The sequence below is a fragment of the Plutella xylostella genome, chromosome 17 (genome assembly GCF_932276165.1).
Source record: "Plutella xylostella chromosome 17, ilPluXylo3.1, whole genome shotgun sequence".
Lineage (NCBI taxonomy): Eukaryota > Metazoa > Arthropoda > Insecta > Lepidoptera > Plutellidae > Plutella > Plutella xylostella.
The window spans coordinates 11,392,084-11,410,917 of NC_063997.1; the positions used below are offsets into that span (position 1 = coordinate 11,392,084).

The 18,834-nt window shown below is 39.9% G+C and overlaps 1 protein-coding gene across 2 annotated transcripts in view; it reads right to left on the minus strand.

The window, feature by feature from the left end:
- Positions 1-2,630: 2,630 nt before the first annotated feature.
- LOC105383184 (protein singed) overlaps positions 2,631-18,834 on the minus strand; it is a 33,575-nt gene continuing 17,371 nt past the window's right edge. The window contains exons 4-11 of one of the 2 annotated variants that reach the window (XM_048627028.1): positions 18,298-18,445; positions 16,958-17,050; positions 16,743-16,835; positions 11,902-12,130; positions 4,535-4,691; positions 3,868-4,029; positions 3,357-3,484; positions 2,631-2,891 (exon numbers count right to left, since the gene is read on the minus strand). In XM_048627028.1, the coding sequence (XP_048482985.1) occupies positions 2,686-2,891; positions 3,357-3,484; positions 3,868-4,029; positions 4,535-4,691; positions 11,902-12,130; positions 16,743-16,835; positions 16,958-17,050; positions 18,298-18,445 (1,216 nt within the window). In that variant the 3' untranslated portion in view covers positions 2,631-2,685. Of the gene's footprint in view, positions 2,892-3,356; positions 3,485-3,867; positions 4,030-4,534; positions 4,692-11,901; positions 12,131-16,742; positions 16,836-16,864; positions 17,051-18,297; positions 18,446-18,834 lie in introns of both variants that reach the window. The other variant, XM_038108922.2, reaches the window with a different exon arrangement.

Below are 18,834 nucleotides of genomic sequence, written 5' to 3' on the forward strand. Positions count from 1 at the left end.
TTTCAACATCACTGATGATAGACCACCATAAAAAGGATGCCTTGTAAGACCACTAATAAGGTACAAGGGCCCAGATCTTAAACGCTGTAGAGCATAATTTTGGAGCCCACTAATTGGTTTGCAATATTGCGTAGCCGCTCACACACTGGGTTCCTCCCGACTGTACAATTTACAAGCAAAAACAGTCCTTGATTATTGAAAACTAAGGTGCAGTCTACAAAGTATCGTGCAACCACTGATTTTCGTCCAATAGGTCCTCAATATTATAAGGGTAAACTTGGATGGAGACTGCAAAATAAATACTCAACAATTTTTATTCTGTGTAACTACATGTTTACGTTGTTATGCTCGAGGTGCTCACGTCCACTGCCGTCTGCTTATGCTGTGTCCAGCTTGAGCATAACAACGCAACGTTTGTCCAACGTTGCTTACGAAAGTCCATAGTTAATGACCCCTCAAGGAGCAAGGCTATCATCGCAACGTTGGATTAAAATTCGCAGTCTTCGCCATCCACGTCCAACGTTTTATGAAGCGGTCTCAAGTTGTTGTAATCGTGCCTTAGAACACCAGTTTTGTATTTTTGTCATTTTGCGTCACCGCCCGTGCATTTTAGGGTTAAATTTAATATTGATTGTCACAAGCCGCCTTGCGCTTCGACCCTGAGTTCTGAGGATATAGTTGTAGACGTCAGATCATAAAGCATCTATCGGACAGACGAATTGAATGGTGGATATTGATATTAATTCGTTAGCTATTTTCACTAATGACGTCCATTAGGATTGATCCACTGAGGACACGTGTCTGTCTGTCTGTCTGTCCGTGTACAAGTATTCGCCACCAGCCACGGCCCCACGCTTTCCGTGTGTATGTTTGTTGCGTACAAAATATTCCATTTTTATATGTGTGTGTATTGTATACTTACTTATTATTGATTATTTTTACAACCCTCATTATTAGTATTGAATCGCGGTAAGGTAAATTATATTATGTATGATTGATTAGTTTGTGGACTGTGAGTGTTGCCAGTTACTTAGATATACGAGTTTAGTAACAGCACTGTGCAACTGGCAACATTGGAGTTCATATTTTTGCTTTATTATTATTATTAACTTAGCCGGTTCAAATGGTTATTGATTTGTTTATCAGTTATGTAGATAAATTATTTTAATATATTATTTTTGACCAATAAAATGCATCGATGCTAATCTAATGTGTCACTAGCTAGGGAGATACTGTAAAGATTAATGTAACTATTTAATTAAAAAGTATATAAATTTTTCAATAACACAGCGTTTCATTTTGAAGCAACCCTTATTCTTTAACTTTGAAATAAAACAACCAGCATTTTACAATATATGATTATAATTTATTCATAAATAGTTTACAAAGACATTATCGTACAAATAATAATTTCAGTATCGGCATGTTTGCGTAGAAAATTCCTTAATAAACAATATTTTGTTCATTCGTTCAGTATATTTTTAAAAAACTTCGCTTCCTTTGTAAGTACATAACCCAGAGTATCCGCAAGACAAGTTTCCATTACTTATATACAAAATATTAAATGCACCAGTACAAAAAATTGTCTTCGTATAAAAATGTAAAAAAGATTTTGTCAAATTGTTTTTACACTAGAAGCATGGAATGGACGATTATACAACATGGGCCTCGGAAGCAGCTCGTACACGCTTATTCTAACTTGAATGTAACTTATAGTAACCTAACTAGCTTACACGTTCATTAAAATTAGTTCAAGCCAGACTTAGTGCAATTTTTACTTAAATATTAAGCAATGTATTGGGATATTTGGGACAACATTGCTTTAAAACCGATTAAAAAAATATAAGCTGCACTTGTCTGGTATTGCGTCAATCCCTTTCTTAACATAAACTGATCGTCATTTGTTGTTCCGCAGTCACTACCACTAGACGGTGATGTCAACATGGTGCAGAGAAACATAGCATGAACCCATCGACTAGATACTACAATATCCAATAATCCATAAATACCAATTAAATAAATTCCTGATCATAATTTGTGTCAAATAAATAGCGTTGCGATTGAAGATACAAAATAAAAGCGACGGCAGATCTTCTAAGTAAATAAACTATGATTATGAAATAATATGTATAGTGAAGCGATATTTCCTTATTGATCACATTCGCACTACACCGCGCGATAAATACCTTAACCATACTAAATGCAAGTCGGGACCACACGCGCGCCATTTTGAAACACATTTTTATTGCTGAAATGTTTGAGGACAATGCTTTACCTACATTGACTGACATTCCCATTTTCAACTACATTTTATTCATCAAAGCCATTCCAGCGGATTCTCCCAGAATCAGCCGTTTGGGTCGTTCGGAGGCCGCCATCTTGGGCGCCTTAAAAATCAAAATGGCGCCGCCTGTCTTCCCCAAACCTAACCTCCACGTGTGAAAGTTTAATTACAAAAATACGGAAAACGATCTATTGGAAGATAATGTGAGCAGTGGCCCGATTTATGGAACAAAACGTCAGCGTCATCGCAGCGACCGTCCAGAAACTTTAGGCATCCTATAAAGATGAGTAGGTATAGTTACCTAGTCTATTTTACCTAGGATACGGTTCCATAAACGTAAGCGTAACACGCCGCTGACGCCATCGTTTTACCCCGTGACCCGTGCCCCCCTTTGTCCCCCCCTAATACTCCCACTGCGTGGCAGCAGCGAGGTCGGTGCCGGCGAGGCGGAAGTTGCCGTTCTTGACGGCGGCCAGGTACTCCCTCGAGTCGGCGGCGCGGATGGCGAGGCGCGTGGGCTCGCGCAGCTCCAGCGTGAAGCTCTGGGGCGAGTCCGCGTCGCAGGAGACCGCTTCGCTGTCCGCGTGCCAGTACTTGCCGTTGGAGCCTGCGGAAATGGGAGGTTAGTAAGAGAAATTTTACGCAAAATGATGCTTACGTATTTGCGATTCGAGCGATGCACAGTTGTAGCGCCACCTATCTGTCAAATCCGGCATAAGTAACTTGGATTTGCAAGAACAGCAGATCTACTGAGGAACTGTGAATCGCTTGAATATATTATAGTGGTACGGACATAGAACGAGGAGAAATGACGAAAGTAACTTAACATCTCTTTTACGTGTTTGTAGTTTTAGCGATCAGTAAGATCAGTAGTTAATTTTGAGTTGAAACCGGTTCCAAACTAGTTGCGACGTGTGTTGTCTCTCAAAGGTATCTATGGCATAAACTCAAATGAAACTCAAAATTAACTAGCAGTTGCAGTTGCGTTTCACCATGTGTGCTGGGCCTAAGTCTCAAGTCCTCTTTCCCCTCATCCTAAGCACTAATCTCCAGTCAATAAACATGACGTTACCCTTGAAGTAGACGTGTCCCTTGGGCCCGCGCACGACCTGGATGGTCTCGTAGTTGGCCTTGTTGCACTCCATGCGCACGCCGCGCGGGCCCACGAAGCCCTGCTCGCACTTCAGCACCAGGATCGGCCTGCGAATACACGGGAAAAAAATATTAATATGCGGCACTGTGGGTTTATGCTGAGTCAGAGTCCTTTTTACTGCCATTGAACACAGAAGATGCAGTGTAAGTATTATTTATTATTACAGCCAGCGTTATTGTTGTCGACCAATCAACAACAATCATCATCATGGGGCGCCACAGCACTCTGTCTTTGGCTATCCTGATCCAGCCACTAACAACTGTCTAAGATCGTCTGACCTCGACTAGATAATAACTGTTATACCCGACCATCCGGTAAAATAGGGGGCATACGGCGATATACGATTAACTTTTGCGTGGAAGTTGACAATAAACTGGACTCTTTTAAGTTGATTCCGACATTAATTAAATCAAGAAGTTCTGACACTGACCTGTTAATAAGATAGAAGAAGTATTTGCAGTTGTCGTCAACTCCATCAGCGGTGGCGTACAGGTGTCCGGAGCGCTTGGTCATCAGGTACTTGCCGTTGTTGGCGCGGAACGCCACGGACCCGTCGCCCTGCCACTCCAGCTCGAATAGCGCGTTCGAGGATCTGTGAGGGAAGGTGGTGTTTAGAGATAGTTACAGCTTGTTTTCATTTATGTTGGGTTGTAATTATGAGCCCGCAATCGTCCACTGCGGGACATAGCGGGGCTCTCTTATTTCAAGTTATTTCTTACAAGGAGCGCCACAACAACACTATCCCCTCGGCCTTCCTCACCGTGCAGCAAAGTTTGCAGGCTATTTTGTAAACTTAACAAAAATATAATAACTATGGGAGCTTCATGAGCTTAGACGTGGCCTTTCAGCCGCACCTTAAACCAATTAGGTATACTAGAGAACTAGAAAGGCACAATAGAAGCAGAACAAACCTACCATAATATTTCATGAGGAAACTTTCGTGGCCACTACGCATTGCCAAAACTGTACATTAACTCCAAACAGTGAAATTGTTCATTATCGGTGCTTAGCTATGCACATCTCGCTTCCAAAAGTTAATAAAAGAGACCACCACCAAAGAACTTTCAAAAACAATTCAAACTCCAAAAAGTACTAACTTCTTATCCCCGGCGGCCTGGATGCCGCCGCCGGTCTCGAGCGTCCAGTAGCGGTCTTGCATGGTCCGGATGTACCAGCGCCGCGTGGCCCAGTCGAACTCCAGCTGGAACGTCTCGTGGTCCGAGATCTCGTCCTGGTTCGCTGTTACGTCCACGCCTGGAACCAAGCAAGTGGAGGTCAGTATGTGGGTAGATGGAAAGTTATGGAAGTGCAGGTTTGCAGGAATGATTAAGAGATGTCTTGTATGACACAGATTAGAATTAGAAAGAAACTAATTTACACGCATGAACACTCAACACACCGATCTCATAACATTTCGATCGTGTGGTAAAAAGAGTAAGTACTAGGATCAATCCTGCTTAAGAAGAATTAACGTAGGTATTCATGCGATAGCGGTAAAGCTATAAAGTCTGCCATCAAATGAGATGTTAACGGCCACACTTAAAAAGTCAATATGAATGGAGTTGTTAGCCAAACCACTTCAGTGTGTTAGCTGACCACTTCACTACCTTTTCATACTCATCTGTCCAAAATTCTTCTCAAATTTTTCATTATTTTTCTTGAGCAATCAAGTGTGACCACGGCACTTGAGACAACTTTTTACCGTAAACATTCAAATAGTCATATTCCGTTCTGAATGTGAACAAGTGGTTCCCATTACACCTATTTTCTATTCCATTCCAGTCCTAATCATACCTATCTAATAATACGGACTCCAATACTCTCTAGACTAGCCGTCGGCATACCGCGCGCCGCAGGAATGCTTTCTAGAGAACACTCTAGAATGGAACGCACATTGCACAAACAGACGAACAAATACATATTCTAGCAGGTATTCCGTATTCCGTTGCTCTAATGAGGGCGACCGCTCGATGGAGCCAATCTCCCACAAATTGCTGCGTCATTGCCTGCACGACTGGACTGATGCTTCGGGAATCTACTAAATTAACCCACTGCCTCGAACTTTGTAGATATCAAGCCAGAATATATCTGTTTACACAGATGTGTTTTTACAGTCAATGTACGTATATTTTTGGAGTCGGATGGCCAACTACGGACTATGTTAGATAGGTACAAGATGTTTTGTGAGAATAAACTAAAATAGCGACTATTCTTAGATATAAAACAAAAAATATGACTCTCTATGCTTTATAAGGTTTTTATAATACAGTATTTTTTTCTATTTAAGGAAATTTTACATAAACTACGGCTTATCCTCCTGCGTGTAACTGTTGCACAGCTCATTTGCGATTGCGCACGCGCCGCGCCGCCGCGCCGCCGCCGCCGCGCGCAGGGCTGTCACTCGTTACATATTTATTAATCCGATTGCTTTTTTATTGCATCATAAAGCCAGCTACAGCGCCGTTACTGCTACATTTGAATCTGAATTAATAAGCCAGTCTGTTTTGAATTAATTGTTTCCAGACACGACGCCTTTGTCGCCGACGTCTTTGTTAGTACCAGACAGAACAGTATTGGACAATAAAAACAACCCTATACGACGTTAGTAAGCTCTTAGCGCCCCATCGGATATCGACCGGAAAACGTTATCTCAAGCTTGCAGTAAAGCATTGTTCATTTTGTTATTGTGAGCTTATAATTATTGAGTTTACGGAGAATCAAATTATCAACCGAGCAGTAAGTAATTTTATAAATAAGTTTACCATGAACATCCTCACAATCTCATTGAAATTCAGTCGATGAGGTAGGATGTGTTGATGATTCTTTCACTATGTATCCTTATAGGTTATGAATGCCCACATAGATCGTATAGGTGCTAGAAAGAATAATTGCAAAACGGGGTCCGTTCAATCAATTAGCTATTTAGTCACGCGTTACCTATCGACAATTATCGGCAGATACAGATCAAAACTAGAAGAATTGGCGTGAGAGACTTGTCGAGCTATTCCAGTAGCCTTAATTATACAGTCCGATACACATCGGACGTTTCTCTGTCCACACCTCGCGGGCGGCGACGCTGGGGACTCACTCTATATGACGAAAACCGAAGTTTCTGAGCGCTGCTACACGAGCCACGACTCTAACTCGTTGTATTAAACGTGCCGATTACACGACAGCTCTCGTTCGTTCGTTTCTCGTCGGTATAGAGTAACCCTCCAGGAGCGCGCATCATCGGCGCATCAGGCGGCGCCGGCATCCGTGACCGCCGAGAAAACGTGGAAAGTTGCAAAAACACACAATAGTATGCGACGCCGCGTTTTTGTACAGACGCATACCGGCGCGGTGTTGCTCCGAGATGAAGAGGCGTCGTGTCGCGTCATCCTGCTGGATTTATGGGGTTTAGGATCAGGATGAGCCTCATGGAGGGGCTAATCCGTTTTTGAACGTTGCGATGAACGCTAAGCAAAGCAATCATCATTCATATTTTTACTGAATGAATTTTATCTTACTATGAATAAAGTATGTAAGATTAGCATACCTAGATTACCTAACTTTATTATTTGACGAAGAAAAATCCCAGATAAAACAGCCTTGATACCTACCTACTTAATAATATGTATACAGGTATAATCGAAAGAGTCATCTTACGATGTTATGCATACGCAGGTTAATGCAGTCGTGATTAAAACCAAAACATTTAATCCTAAACAGTAAAACCATCCTTCTAGAATATTACACATATCTACAGTAACCTATAGTTTTTTATACGCTTTTGTTTTTTATCGGATTAAGTCTATTCGGGGTTTCATGGTAGTGTTGATGTCGTCTAGGTCTGCGCTGCGCCTGCGCATGTTGCGCAACAGAAGTAACAAGAGTAGCATGTGCATTCTTGCGGCGAGCGGGTAACTTGTAGCTTAGACGCGGATATATTTATAGTAACGTACGCCCTAATTACATCGATATCACCTCTCTTATTGCCTGTTGATTAAAGCACAGATTCGCTAGGCAAGCTGTCTTACCGACACCGCTATTCTTCATACATGCATGGCTTAGCCTAGACTTTCCGCCTATTTTTCACACTTTTTTCTAGTTGAGTCTATCACTCGCGTAGATTAAGATCACATCTTAGTCATAACCATGAATAACTACTTAGAAGAATTTTAATTACACATTAGTTTCTACCACTGCTTTATCACAAAGTAGTAAATATTATGAATTATTATGTGTCTTTGGCTTGAATAAACACTTTACTACTTATATGAGTTTTGGATTCTTCCCCAAAGGAAATACGTAGGTACATTATACTTTATACATTAAGTATATTTTATTATACTTAGGTAAGTTAGCAAGCCGGTGATTAGCATAGCAAAGTAAGCAAGCCGGGTACGGGGCATCACGATATTCACGATGTTGTCTATAAATCATAGTGAATACCAAGACATAGCTAGCTTATCTTAATCCAGGGAAGCATTAAATAACTGTTTAAATATAGTTATTGTTATCAACCATCTGTTCTGCTCAATGCACATTGGTACCTAAGTCCCCCCGGGGAATGGACTCACGGGCTTCAAGGTAGGTATAAGTTATCACCATTATAGTTATATTAAATGCTGCTTTCTTTATCGTTAAAATTGTAATAGTACATTGCATTCAGATTCAGTTCAGGGTAATTGTCTGGATCACACCCATGCACAAACTGCTAGGTACTACAAGTGTTAAAAAAATGTAAAATATTTTTTGTGATTTAGAAATTATAATTTTCATATTGTGTTTTGGTCTATAGGTACCTATTAATTAAGAAAGTACTAACTGATCACCACAAAGTGCCGACTTGGGAAAGAAAGCCGAACGATTACGAAGCGAGAATCTTATCTGATCATCGCTGGATAATGCTTAGAACCTACTCCATTGTAGATAATTAGTAACTAAATTCACTATTTCATGCCAGGTGGGCAAAGAAATGAATAGCTTTCTACTTTGTAGGCTATACCTACATAAACATAATAGACGTATACAAACCAATTTTAATTTTTAAATAAGAGTAAATTTTTAAATATATGACTATTCTATAATTTACAGAAGGTATGTATGTAGCTGGTAGGTATTTTACGATTTATCAAGGTTCTTTTACGAAGGATTTGAAAACTTTGCTACATAAATCTTTTTCATCATATAATTCTATAAAATGGAAGAAAATCATAAAGAGATGCTTCGGTACAGTACCTGTATCCAAACCACACAAGCAACGTATCTTCCAACACCGCTTTCATAAAGCTAAAAAGTCATTTGAAATTTTAATTGTCGAGGGGCAAGGCCCGGTTTATGTCTGTTTTAATATAATTCAGTTTTTGCAGCTAGAAATATATGAATAAGATTAGTTTGTAGACTACGAGTATATGTCTTAATTATTAAACTGTAATGTGTTGCTACAGTAGTGAACCGGACTAATAAAATAAAGCGAGACTGGCGTTAATTATAAAGAGGCATACCAAAACCTAAATCATATTAATACCTAAGTCATAAAACTTATGCACTGAAATTCTTAAATCATTAAAAACCACCAAAAAGCTCTACATATGAATCTCTACTGCTGAATGCCAGGAAAATTAGTCTCAAGTAAAGTATTCCAATTCCATAATGGTGTAAAATCAATTTAATAAATGGGGCAAAATACTCTGCCTTTATAAATACCACCAGAACTCAGCCATGCCATTAGCTATAGAGCCTAGTGCTAGTGCAACGCTGCTATAGATGCATAGTGTTCGGAAGTAGGTATTCGTGAAGCCTGATCCGCCATGCGAATGTGCACCACCACGGTCGTAAGAGGGCCTCTTCGCTCCGGGAGAGGTCGCGCGTGACTCTGCCTAGACTACGCCTACACGATAAATAGATCTTGGGACGAGGGTGCAGAGGTGCAATACGTGAGGTGATTACTGCTTGAGGGCGAGCGCCATAGTGAATGGCTTTAAATTAATAGGAATAGCTACACTTTCAAGTGAAATAGTAAGATAGCAAAGTAGCTTTTAAAACTAGCGTTTATCGAAATTGAGAATAATTTCCTAACATTTATGTAATATATTTTTTAACATCTTAATATAAGTACTATAAAAATAAGGTGGTAATACTAAAACAATACAGCACAGATGAGCTAAGCAGGGATTAGCGGTGCGCCGAGAACAATGGCCGGCCACATTCCGAGAACCGAGCAGATCGCCTAGCTTGCATTTTGTTTCAAATAACATGTCGGAGACCTTCCCGTAACTGATTTAAAGGTTCGATGCCCTTTAGGCGTCTGGCATTTAAATATTAATACATTTGTCACTTTTACGATAGAAGAAAGACTGGTCTAGATTTATTTTCCAGAAAACATGAATAAGTCTGTAACCTCATAAAAGAAAGCTACCGATAGGTTTAACTATGCACCTACCTAGTATCTACTCGGTTAGTTATTTTTCTGTAAATATATCGTATCTTGATTATCTACTGTTCAATGTCTGGTCTAACTTATAAGTAAACCGGTTACACATTTGCTCATTGCATAGGAAGTGTGTATGGTAATGCATCCGCGCTCCCCTGACGCCCGCTGCCCGGCAATCACACATCGCCATTAACTTTCACTGCAGCTATCAGTATGCACTGTCTGTCTATCCGTCTATAATAATTACACCAGCCTGGCGACCAAATTATACACCAGTCTTCATTGTGTATGAATCCATGTGTAATCATCAACTGATGCTGAATTAGTAATCGTTTTCAAGTCTATAATCACGGCAAATTAATCTCTATTTATTGTTGTGAAGAGGAGAAGATTGTATATTCAGTAATACTGGTTTCTTTCAAATGACAGCTGTGATTTTATGCCTGTAAATTATCGAGAGATCCATATTTTTTATAGTAGACTTTTTAGTAATTCCTAATTAATTTATCAAAGTCAGTAACAGTGAATTTTAATGCCGATATTTTTTACGATCGTAATACTGTTACTGTATTTTTACTTTACGACTCACTTAAATTCACTTCTTTTTTACACGTTCGTTTTTTATGGCCAAGACACGCTAAAGAAGAAGATGTCATACATACATGATAACATTATGTTATTTTACTAAGAAATTCTCTAGCTATGCGCTTTTACTCGGGTAAAACGTCTCGACCTTGCTGAACTCACGATTTGCACTTTGACGGCATTTTATTTACCAGACGAAAACACATTTTATTTTGTCTAGAAATGAAAAACATAGAAATTGACTGAAATCTTTAACTCAACGAAATATATTTTATTTGTTTCAGAGCATGTTTGTTATAATACATATTATAAATGTTATGATATGACCAAGAAAAATAAATATGCCTTATATACATATTAAATACATTTTATCAAACATTATTATAAGCCAAAGGAATTCCGTTGATGAACAAAACATCTGTCAAAGACGACGACTTTAAATTTTCAGATTTTCTGCTATACCACAATTCCTAAGCTATATCCCTAATAGGCCATTAAACTGAAGTTAAATCGTAAATGTGGAAGTAGTCTCGTAAAGCAGTGAGTGCCTCGTGCTCGTCTATCGAAGGACCTTTCAATCCGGGAGGTTGTTGACACGACGAGCGAGTGACCGCGTGAGCAGATAACGACTGTCCTGGCTGATCATAGCGGATTATTATCCGTTCCGACATTAATATATATATAAAAAAAAACCTCTGAAGTGTGTGTATCTGTATATCAACACCTGAAAAATATTCTAAATTCGCTGAAAGTGAATAAAAGCATTGAGCTATACATACTACCAAATCTGCCAATACAGGCTTATAGCTTAATGAGGTTACCACTGTTAAACCATGCAAATAAAATAATACTTAAAACAGCTTGGAATTTTGTATCTGAATTTAACTCGATTTGTAATGATGTTTATGAATTACATTTTGAATCTATTACTGTTGTCCCTCTGTGATCGCGGCATATTTTATATCTGTTATCAGTTAGGACTCATCTTAGCAGATAGCGGACGTGACTGGCTGTCAAAGCATTGATGCATGGCGGATAAACAAATTCAATAGGTATGCAGTTATTTTGTAATCCGACACCAACTTATAATAATATGAAATACCTAGGTTGTAACTACAATTTAGATACCATTTGGATAAAGAAGAAATAATGCTATTGAATAAAATAGTACAATAATTGTTGCAAAAGTGGTATAGTAAGCCGAAAGGGGGGCTCATCATTCTGTGAAAACTTTTGTTTTATGTCTTATGTATATTCGCGAAAAAAAACTCACGTGACCGACCACCAAGTAGTGGGGCAAACTTTATTTTTTGCAAATATTCAAAATTCGTGGACCAAAAGTTGTCCAGAACTTTTGGAACATAAGTACTATGCGCGTCCCACCAATCACAGCGTCAATGTCAATAACGAACCCGTGTAGCGGTCGCTGTTAAGACATTATTCCAAAAAAACTCAACTCACCCTGTTTAACCGACACGTATTTCTCGTTCAAATTCGCCACGAAGGCCGCCTGCGGCAGACTGTCCTCCAGCGAGAACAGCTCGTCCCGGGTGACGGCCGTGGAGCGGGTCTTCAGCACCGCCTTGGAGCCGATGGGCGCCAGGTACGCGCCCGCCCCGTCCCGCAGCGCCAGCGCGCCCGCGTGGTACTCCGCCGAGAATAGGCAGACCGCTGTGCACGTGTCTTGGAGCTGCGGGAGGAAGGTGAGGTAAGTAAGGTTTGATATATTGTAGGAACTGGGATGAGGAGGACATTGAAAAATTGGATTGCCATGACTGATATTAAGGTTTAAAGTCCTCAAACCGGCACAGCAGAGTTAATATTAGTTAAAGCATTTGTCTATGTTAAATTATGTTCTACGAGTACGTTACATTTATTTTGGCCTAGGTACAATTGTAAAAGATCTTTAAAGTTTCGTAGACTGCACTCTGCTGAGAGGTCAGCGGTCATCTCTTTAATTTCTCTCGATTTGGAAGGGCCTGGGAACCTCTGTGAATTTAGAAATGACTCCACAATGCGCTTTACAAAGTAAACGTAAACAACACAAAGTACGCCGACACAGAGTGATTCCACTCAGTGTAGAAGCTCTGTAGCTAGGTATCACCTATCACTGACACAAAAACATGTATCTTCTGTAAACTATAGGTTACTGAAAGTTTGAAAAAGAATGCCAACGTTAATGCCAATAATAATAATAATAATAATTCATTTATTTCGAGTAACCACGGACTCAATATAAAACATCAAAATTACATTTACACATCAAAAATACAATAAAGTACCTATTGTCTACCAATAATATGACTTTAAAGAATTTTTGCTGCTGTGAACTGTCTCCACTGCAGCCGGCTGTGGCTCACGATCATGGGAACAGACAAACAATTCCTATTCTAATTACAGACGGCAACATTCCGGCCGAGGTATTCTCCATTAATACGCTGAAGGTAGCGGAAAAAAGCAATTGTCTCGTTTAGTGGTTCGGAATATACGACCGGAGGAAAGCCGCGAGAAAGTGTAGGTACAGTTTATATGAGGAAATGTAGTGGTTATTGGTGTATTGGTTAGTTAATGGAACCTTTGATTTAATGATTTTGCATTGTAACGATACGTTTTCTATCCGAGAGTGCTCCTAGAATACGTATTTAAACCTATAACATATATAATGATATGTTGTTAAATACAGTAGGCAGACAAATCATAGCGAGTCTTCGCAAATTGATTCCCCGACTTGAATAACCTATAATCTTTCAGAATTAGCATTAGCGGTACATGTAGCAATAGTATAATTACGGAATTACTTAGAATACTATTCAGAATTTAATATTTGTCTTAGATTACTGTCTAATCATCTAAATCACATTACTACCGAAATAATGGCGTTACAGCAAACATGATTTCGTTAGCTTTCTCATGTTACTCCGTGATTCGAAGCTATTTACCAATTTAATTAAACAATGACTTGGTGTCAATTTTCATTAACTAATTAATCGAGTGAGTGGTGCGTGACTCGCATCCGTGATCGGTTATCGTCAGATATAAAACAATTTGTTCTCTCCGCACATATATCTGTGTCGCGAGCTAGTCATTGTATATCCGTTAATTGCCAATAGTATTGTGGAAGAATTTCAATTGTTCAAAACTGATAAAAAGCCGTTTACAATGTAATCGTGCTTTTATGGGATGTACATTTCAATTTATGGTTCAGAATGGTTCAGCTTACCTTTATAAGAACATAATTACGCTAATAAATGTTTCCTAATATCGCCTTGGATGAATAGATCGGGAGTGGAAAGGAGTGTCAGATCAGACTATCGAATAGGACCATATAGCATGAGTCTTATCTGGGCTCTTATTACATTTAATTACCTATATTGTAAGAGTGCGCCTGGCAGTGGCAGTGTCTTTTAAAGGATAAAACTATAAGCGTGGCTCAGTGCAAATAGATAACTTATTTACATTTTGATGATGCGTAAGCAAAGACAATGTGTGGAATACACGATTAATCAAAATTGTATATGATGCACTCGACGACACATCACTCCAAGACTAACAATGCTATTATAGCCGTAATAGTAAGCTACACAAGAGTTAAAAGAAGTCCAATCACACTTCTTCGTCAGTCCACAATACGCACGAGCCGTGTGAAGGAACCTCACTTTGTATGATAATGCCATACATACTAAGTACTCTCTTTTCTTATATTCTTGGTATAAAAAATATATGCGTAGTTTTCTCAGATTTGCGTAATGGCGAGAGCTTAATTCTCATGTCGTTTTCTCGCTAGCGCGTTGTGGTTGATGGTTTCATTGGACGAAGAGAAACTTACATACACAGTTGTCAATATCTGCAGCCATAATAATTATACCACAGATGGTGTAGTGTCGGGTGCCTCGTTTTCAACTATACCGGGTGATTGGTAAGTCGATGTATTCCTTTAAATGGGTTATAGACGAAGGCATTTCCAGTCGATTAAACCCCATAATGCATTATCCGGAAGTCAACCATTTCTGAGTTATTTAAATTTTATGTTTTTTTTTTGTTTTTGCCAAAATTTATGTTTAAAAGCACAATATTTAAAATAATAACCATTTTTTTAATACTTTTTTGATTGATTTGCATTAGTGACACCTTAACCAACTAATTATAACCATTAAATGCGCAATATTTAACTTAATTTAGACACAGTGCTTCAAAATAGGTGAAACATTAAGAAAATGTTACGAAAGGTGAAAACAAAAATGCTGAAATTAAAAAGAATTTTATCTGAAAAATTTTCAGGCACTACAGCTTAAAAACAAAGTCAATTTATAAGCTTTCAAATGACATATGCCAATCCAAAATCGATTAAGGTATGACCAAGATATAGTCAAAACAACAACATAGGCGGACAAATCTCAGTACGGAAACGAACAAGATTCGTTCAATTTTTTAGGTAAAAACTCTTATAACCAGACTGTGTAGAGCTCTGAACCTTCTGGGTGAAGGCGCCTATCGGCGCCTCCCCCACAGTTAGGGTAAAGCTGAATAAGTCCCTTATGGCCGACTTCAGTAAATAGGTTTCATTTAGAAAAAAAAAAAAAAAAAAGCTCTGAACCGTTTACTAATTATTGTTCTCCGATAGCGCGGTTCCTCAAAAGCAAAGATCGACGACAAGGTTGCTTCACCGAAATAATGCTTGTCCGAAAACACGGTTAGCCGAAAGTACTTTTCAATTATTATGATTGGTAAAACAAAAGAATGCTTTACAACCCGGTTCTCCAAAAGTTGTACTGTTTGACGACAGTTAATTCGCCGAAAACATAATTGGTCAGTAGCACGTTTAGACAATAGCACTGTTCGACAATAATTGTTTTAACTTCATTGTGTTCAAACACAACTGTGCCAAATGTTTTAGCTGACAATTTGACAAACTGTGCAGTCGAAAAAGCATTATATCGTTGAACCTATAGTCATCAGAAAAGTACTTTCGGCTAACCATGTTATCGGACAAGCATTATTTCGGTGAAGCAACAGCAAGCAATCTGTGCTTTTGAGGAACCGCGCTATCGGAGAACAATAATTAATAAACGGTTCAGAGCTTTACACAGTCTAGTTATAAGAGTTTTTACCTTAAAATTTGAACAAATCTTGTTCGTTTCTCTACTGAGATTTGTCCGCCTATGTGGTTGTTTTGGCTATATCTGGGTCATACCTTAATCGATTTTGGATTGGTATATGTCATTTGAAAGCTTATAAATTGACTATATTTTTAAGCTGTAGTGCCTGAAAAAATTTCAGATAAAATTCTTTTTAAATTCAGCATTTTTGTTTTCACCTTTCGTAACATTTTCTTAATGTTTCACCTATTTTGAAGCACTGTGTCTAAATTAAGTTAAATATTGCGCATTTAATGATTATTATTAGTTGGCTAAGGTGTCTCTAATGCAAATCAATCAAAAAAGTATTAATTTTTTTATTATTATTTTAAATATTTTGCTCTTAAACATAAATTTTGGCAAAAACAAAAAAAAACTTAAAACTTAAATAACTCAGAAATGGTTGACTTTTGGATAATGCATTATGGGGTTCAATCGACTGGAAATGCCTTCGTCTACAACCCATTTAAAGGAATACATCGACTTACCAATCACCCTGTATACCTGAAGGTAGGTATTACTGGATGTAATCATTAGATACTTTCCGTATAGGATGGACCAAATGACCCTAACTAACCGAAAATAACTGACATATTTTAGGACTAAAACCGATTTTAAAGAAACTTAGGTAGGACCATGTCGGTGGGTTTATTTAGAATAGCAGTTCCCGCGCGCTTCGCTTCGCCTTAAAAAGTTTTCCCGTGGGAATTCCGGGATAAAAAGTAGCCTATGTTCTTTCCCAGGGTCTAGACCGTATGTATACCAAATTTCATTCAAATCCGTTCAGTAGTTTTGGCGTGAAAGAGTAACAGACAGACAGACAGACAGACAGACAGACAGACAGACAGACACAGTTACTTTCGCATTTATAATATTAGTTAGGATTGAAGTACCAACATCATTGTTTAATGTCGCCTTCATCACAACACAACCCATCACGTCCCCACTGCTGGGTCGGTGGAGACGTGATGGGTTGCACGTGCACTTGCTCCTTTGAAGAAGGAAGGGTTTTTAGAGCTAGTCCACCACGATGACCTAATGCGGATTGGTGGACTCCCACCTTCAGCTACTCGGAACTACCGCGTGTCCGCATCCCTATAAAACAACCCTTTTAATTTTGATGGCCCAACGCATCCTCATCCGCTAGTATACAGCTCAACCACTCACCTTGCCTCCAGCGCTGAGGTACTTGTTGTTGCAGGTGTGCAGCGCGTACTTGCCGCCCTCGTCGGCGCGGAACTCGAGTGTGAACAGCGTGTCCTCATAGGCTAGTATACTCAACCGCTCACCTTGCCCCCAGCGCTGAGGTACTTGTTGTTGCAGGTGTGCAGCGCGTACTTGCCGCCCTCGTCGGCGCGGAACTCGAGTGTGAACAGCGTGTCCTCGCCCCACGGCACGTTGGCGTCCACGTGGATCTCGTCCAGCGACTCGGACAGGTGCGCGAACCGCTTGCGGCCGAGCGAGCGCAGGTTCACCTGGGGAAGGGGTGGGTAGTTAGTGGTGCTGCGGGTGAAGGGGAGGGCATCCCGCTGTTCAGTGTACATACAATAAGGTTAATTTTAAAGCCACGCTGATGAGAATGAGTCTTCTTCAGGGCTAAGCCATCAGCGTGACTGTAAAAGCACACTACAACACACAATGGGGCTTTCAAATGTGAATTTGATGAGTAAACTTATTCACATCTATAGCTGGATGCTGGATGAGAGCGAAGCTAAGGACTGTGGAGCTTATAGAGAGATAATTCAATTTATGTAAGTACCTCTATACTACAGTAATAAATATTTTCATAAGATTTATTTAGGTGTCAATGCATTACGTAGGAGTTAACTGAAATGTGTTTCCTTATGTGTGTGTGATATTTTATTAAATTTCCTGGGTTTGCTCATGCGGCGTATAAAAATTATCCATAAGAGGTATTTATGATACGGCACCGCAGTGAAACTGACATTAGTAATCCTTTTTGCAATATTACTTCCTTCAATAACCCAACTCGTCAGAAGCCCATATTACTACCGGCTCGTATCCCGCAATTTCATTCCTGCACACATCGCACTCATACCGAACGTGCCTCGCACGCTCGCGCTACGTGCCCATACGACAGTTACTGTTAGCAGCCTGGGAGCGCTGTAATTACCTCTGGATGACTCGCCTTAATGATGGTAAATCAATCGACGAGATTATTACAGATTGGTATCTATCGAGTTTTATTGCGGTTGCTGCAGGATTCTTGTAATGTTGTATTATTTTTGTCCCGCCGTGCTGCCATGCAGACTTTAGTTACACTTTAAAATACTGGAGAGGATTGACGAGTTGGTGACTAGAGAATGCTATCAGACCAATTTATACCTTCGGCCCGATGGACCGATTACCTTATGCAGGTAGCCGGCAGTGGCTGCCCCCGGAAGGCTGAAGACAGAGTGTTGTGGCGCTCCAATGCAATGGCGAGGCCTACATCCTGCAGTGCATCATCATCATCATAAGGATGATGATACTTAACTGTTTATATATTTTCTTGTGTCATGTTTAACCACCCTCAAGCAGATTGACGATTTGTGCGTATTTTCGTCTACTACGTTTTTAGTTGCTTATTTCTTGAAACACTGTTAAAAATGTGCTTCAATATGCAAGACGGGGCATTATCTAGTGTCTTCCGTTTAGGTGCTATTGTCACTGGAACTTTTCATTGCTCGCGAGTGCAGTAGGAGCATTTTCTCGTGGTTACCTGCGGCCTGGCGGCGAGGTGCACGTGCCACAGCTCGGCGTCTCCGGGCACCTTGGCGGTGCAGGTGAGCTTGTCCTGGCTGGAGCCCAGGAAGTAGCCGCGCTCCACGTTGCGCAGCGCCCAGCGCCCGCTGCCGTCCTCCGACACACTGCGGGGTGAACAACGGAGTTAGAGATGAAGAATGCTGATTGGTTGGAGGGTTTTGGAGGGAACAATGGAGTTAGAAATGAAGAATGCTGATAAGTTGGAGGGTTTTGAAAGAGTTTGAGAGATAGATAGAATATTCTTCATTTGTATATTCTCCAGACCGTGTTCGGTCAGTGTGACTGCGAGCTTCTCTCGTGTGCTCTCTGGTGGCTGTTATAGCCTAACTTATTGACGAAAGTGCGACCGCATTGACGGCAAGTCAGCACTCCTCCGACAACATTATAGCATATGGCTCTCGGTGTGACTCACACAATAACAGAATTTACAAAGCTAGCATACAAACACATAGGTACAAAAAAGTTTGAGAGGTTTCGGAGCATTACACTTGTT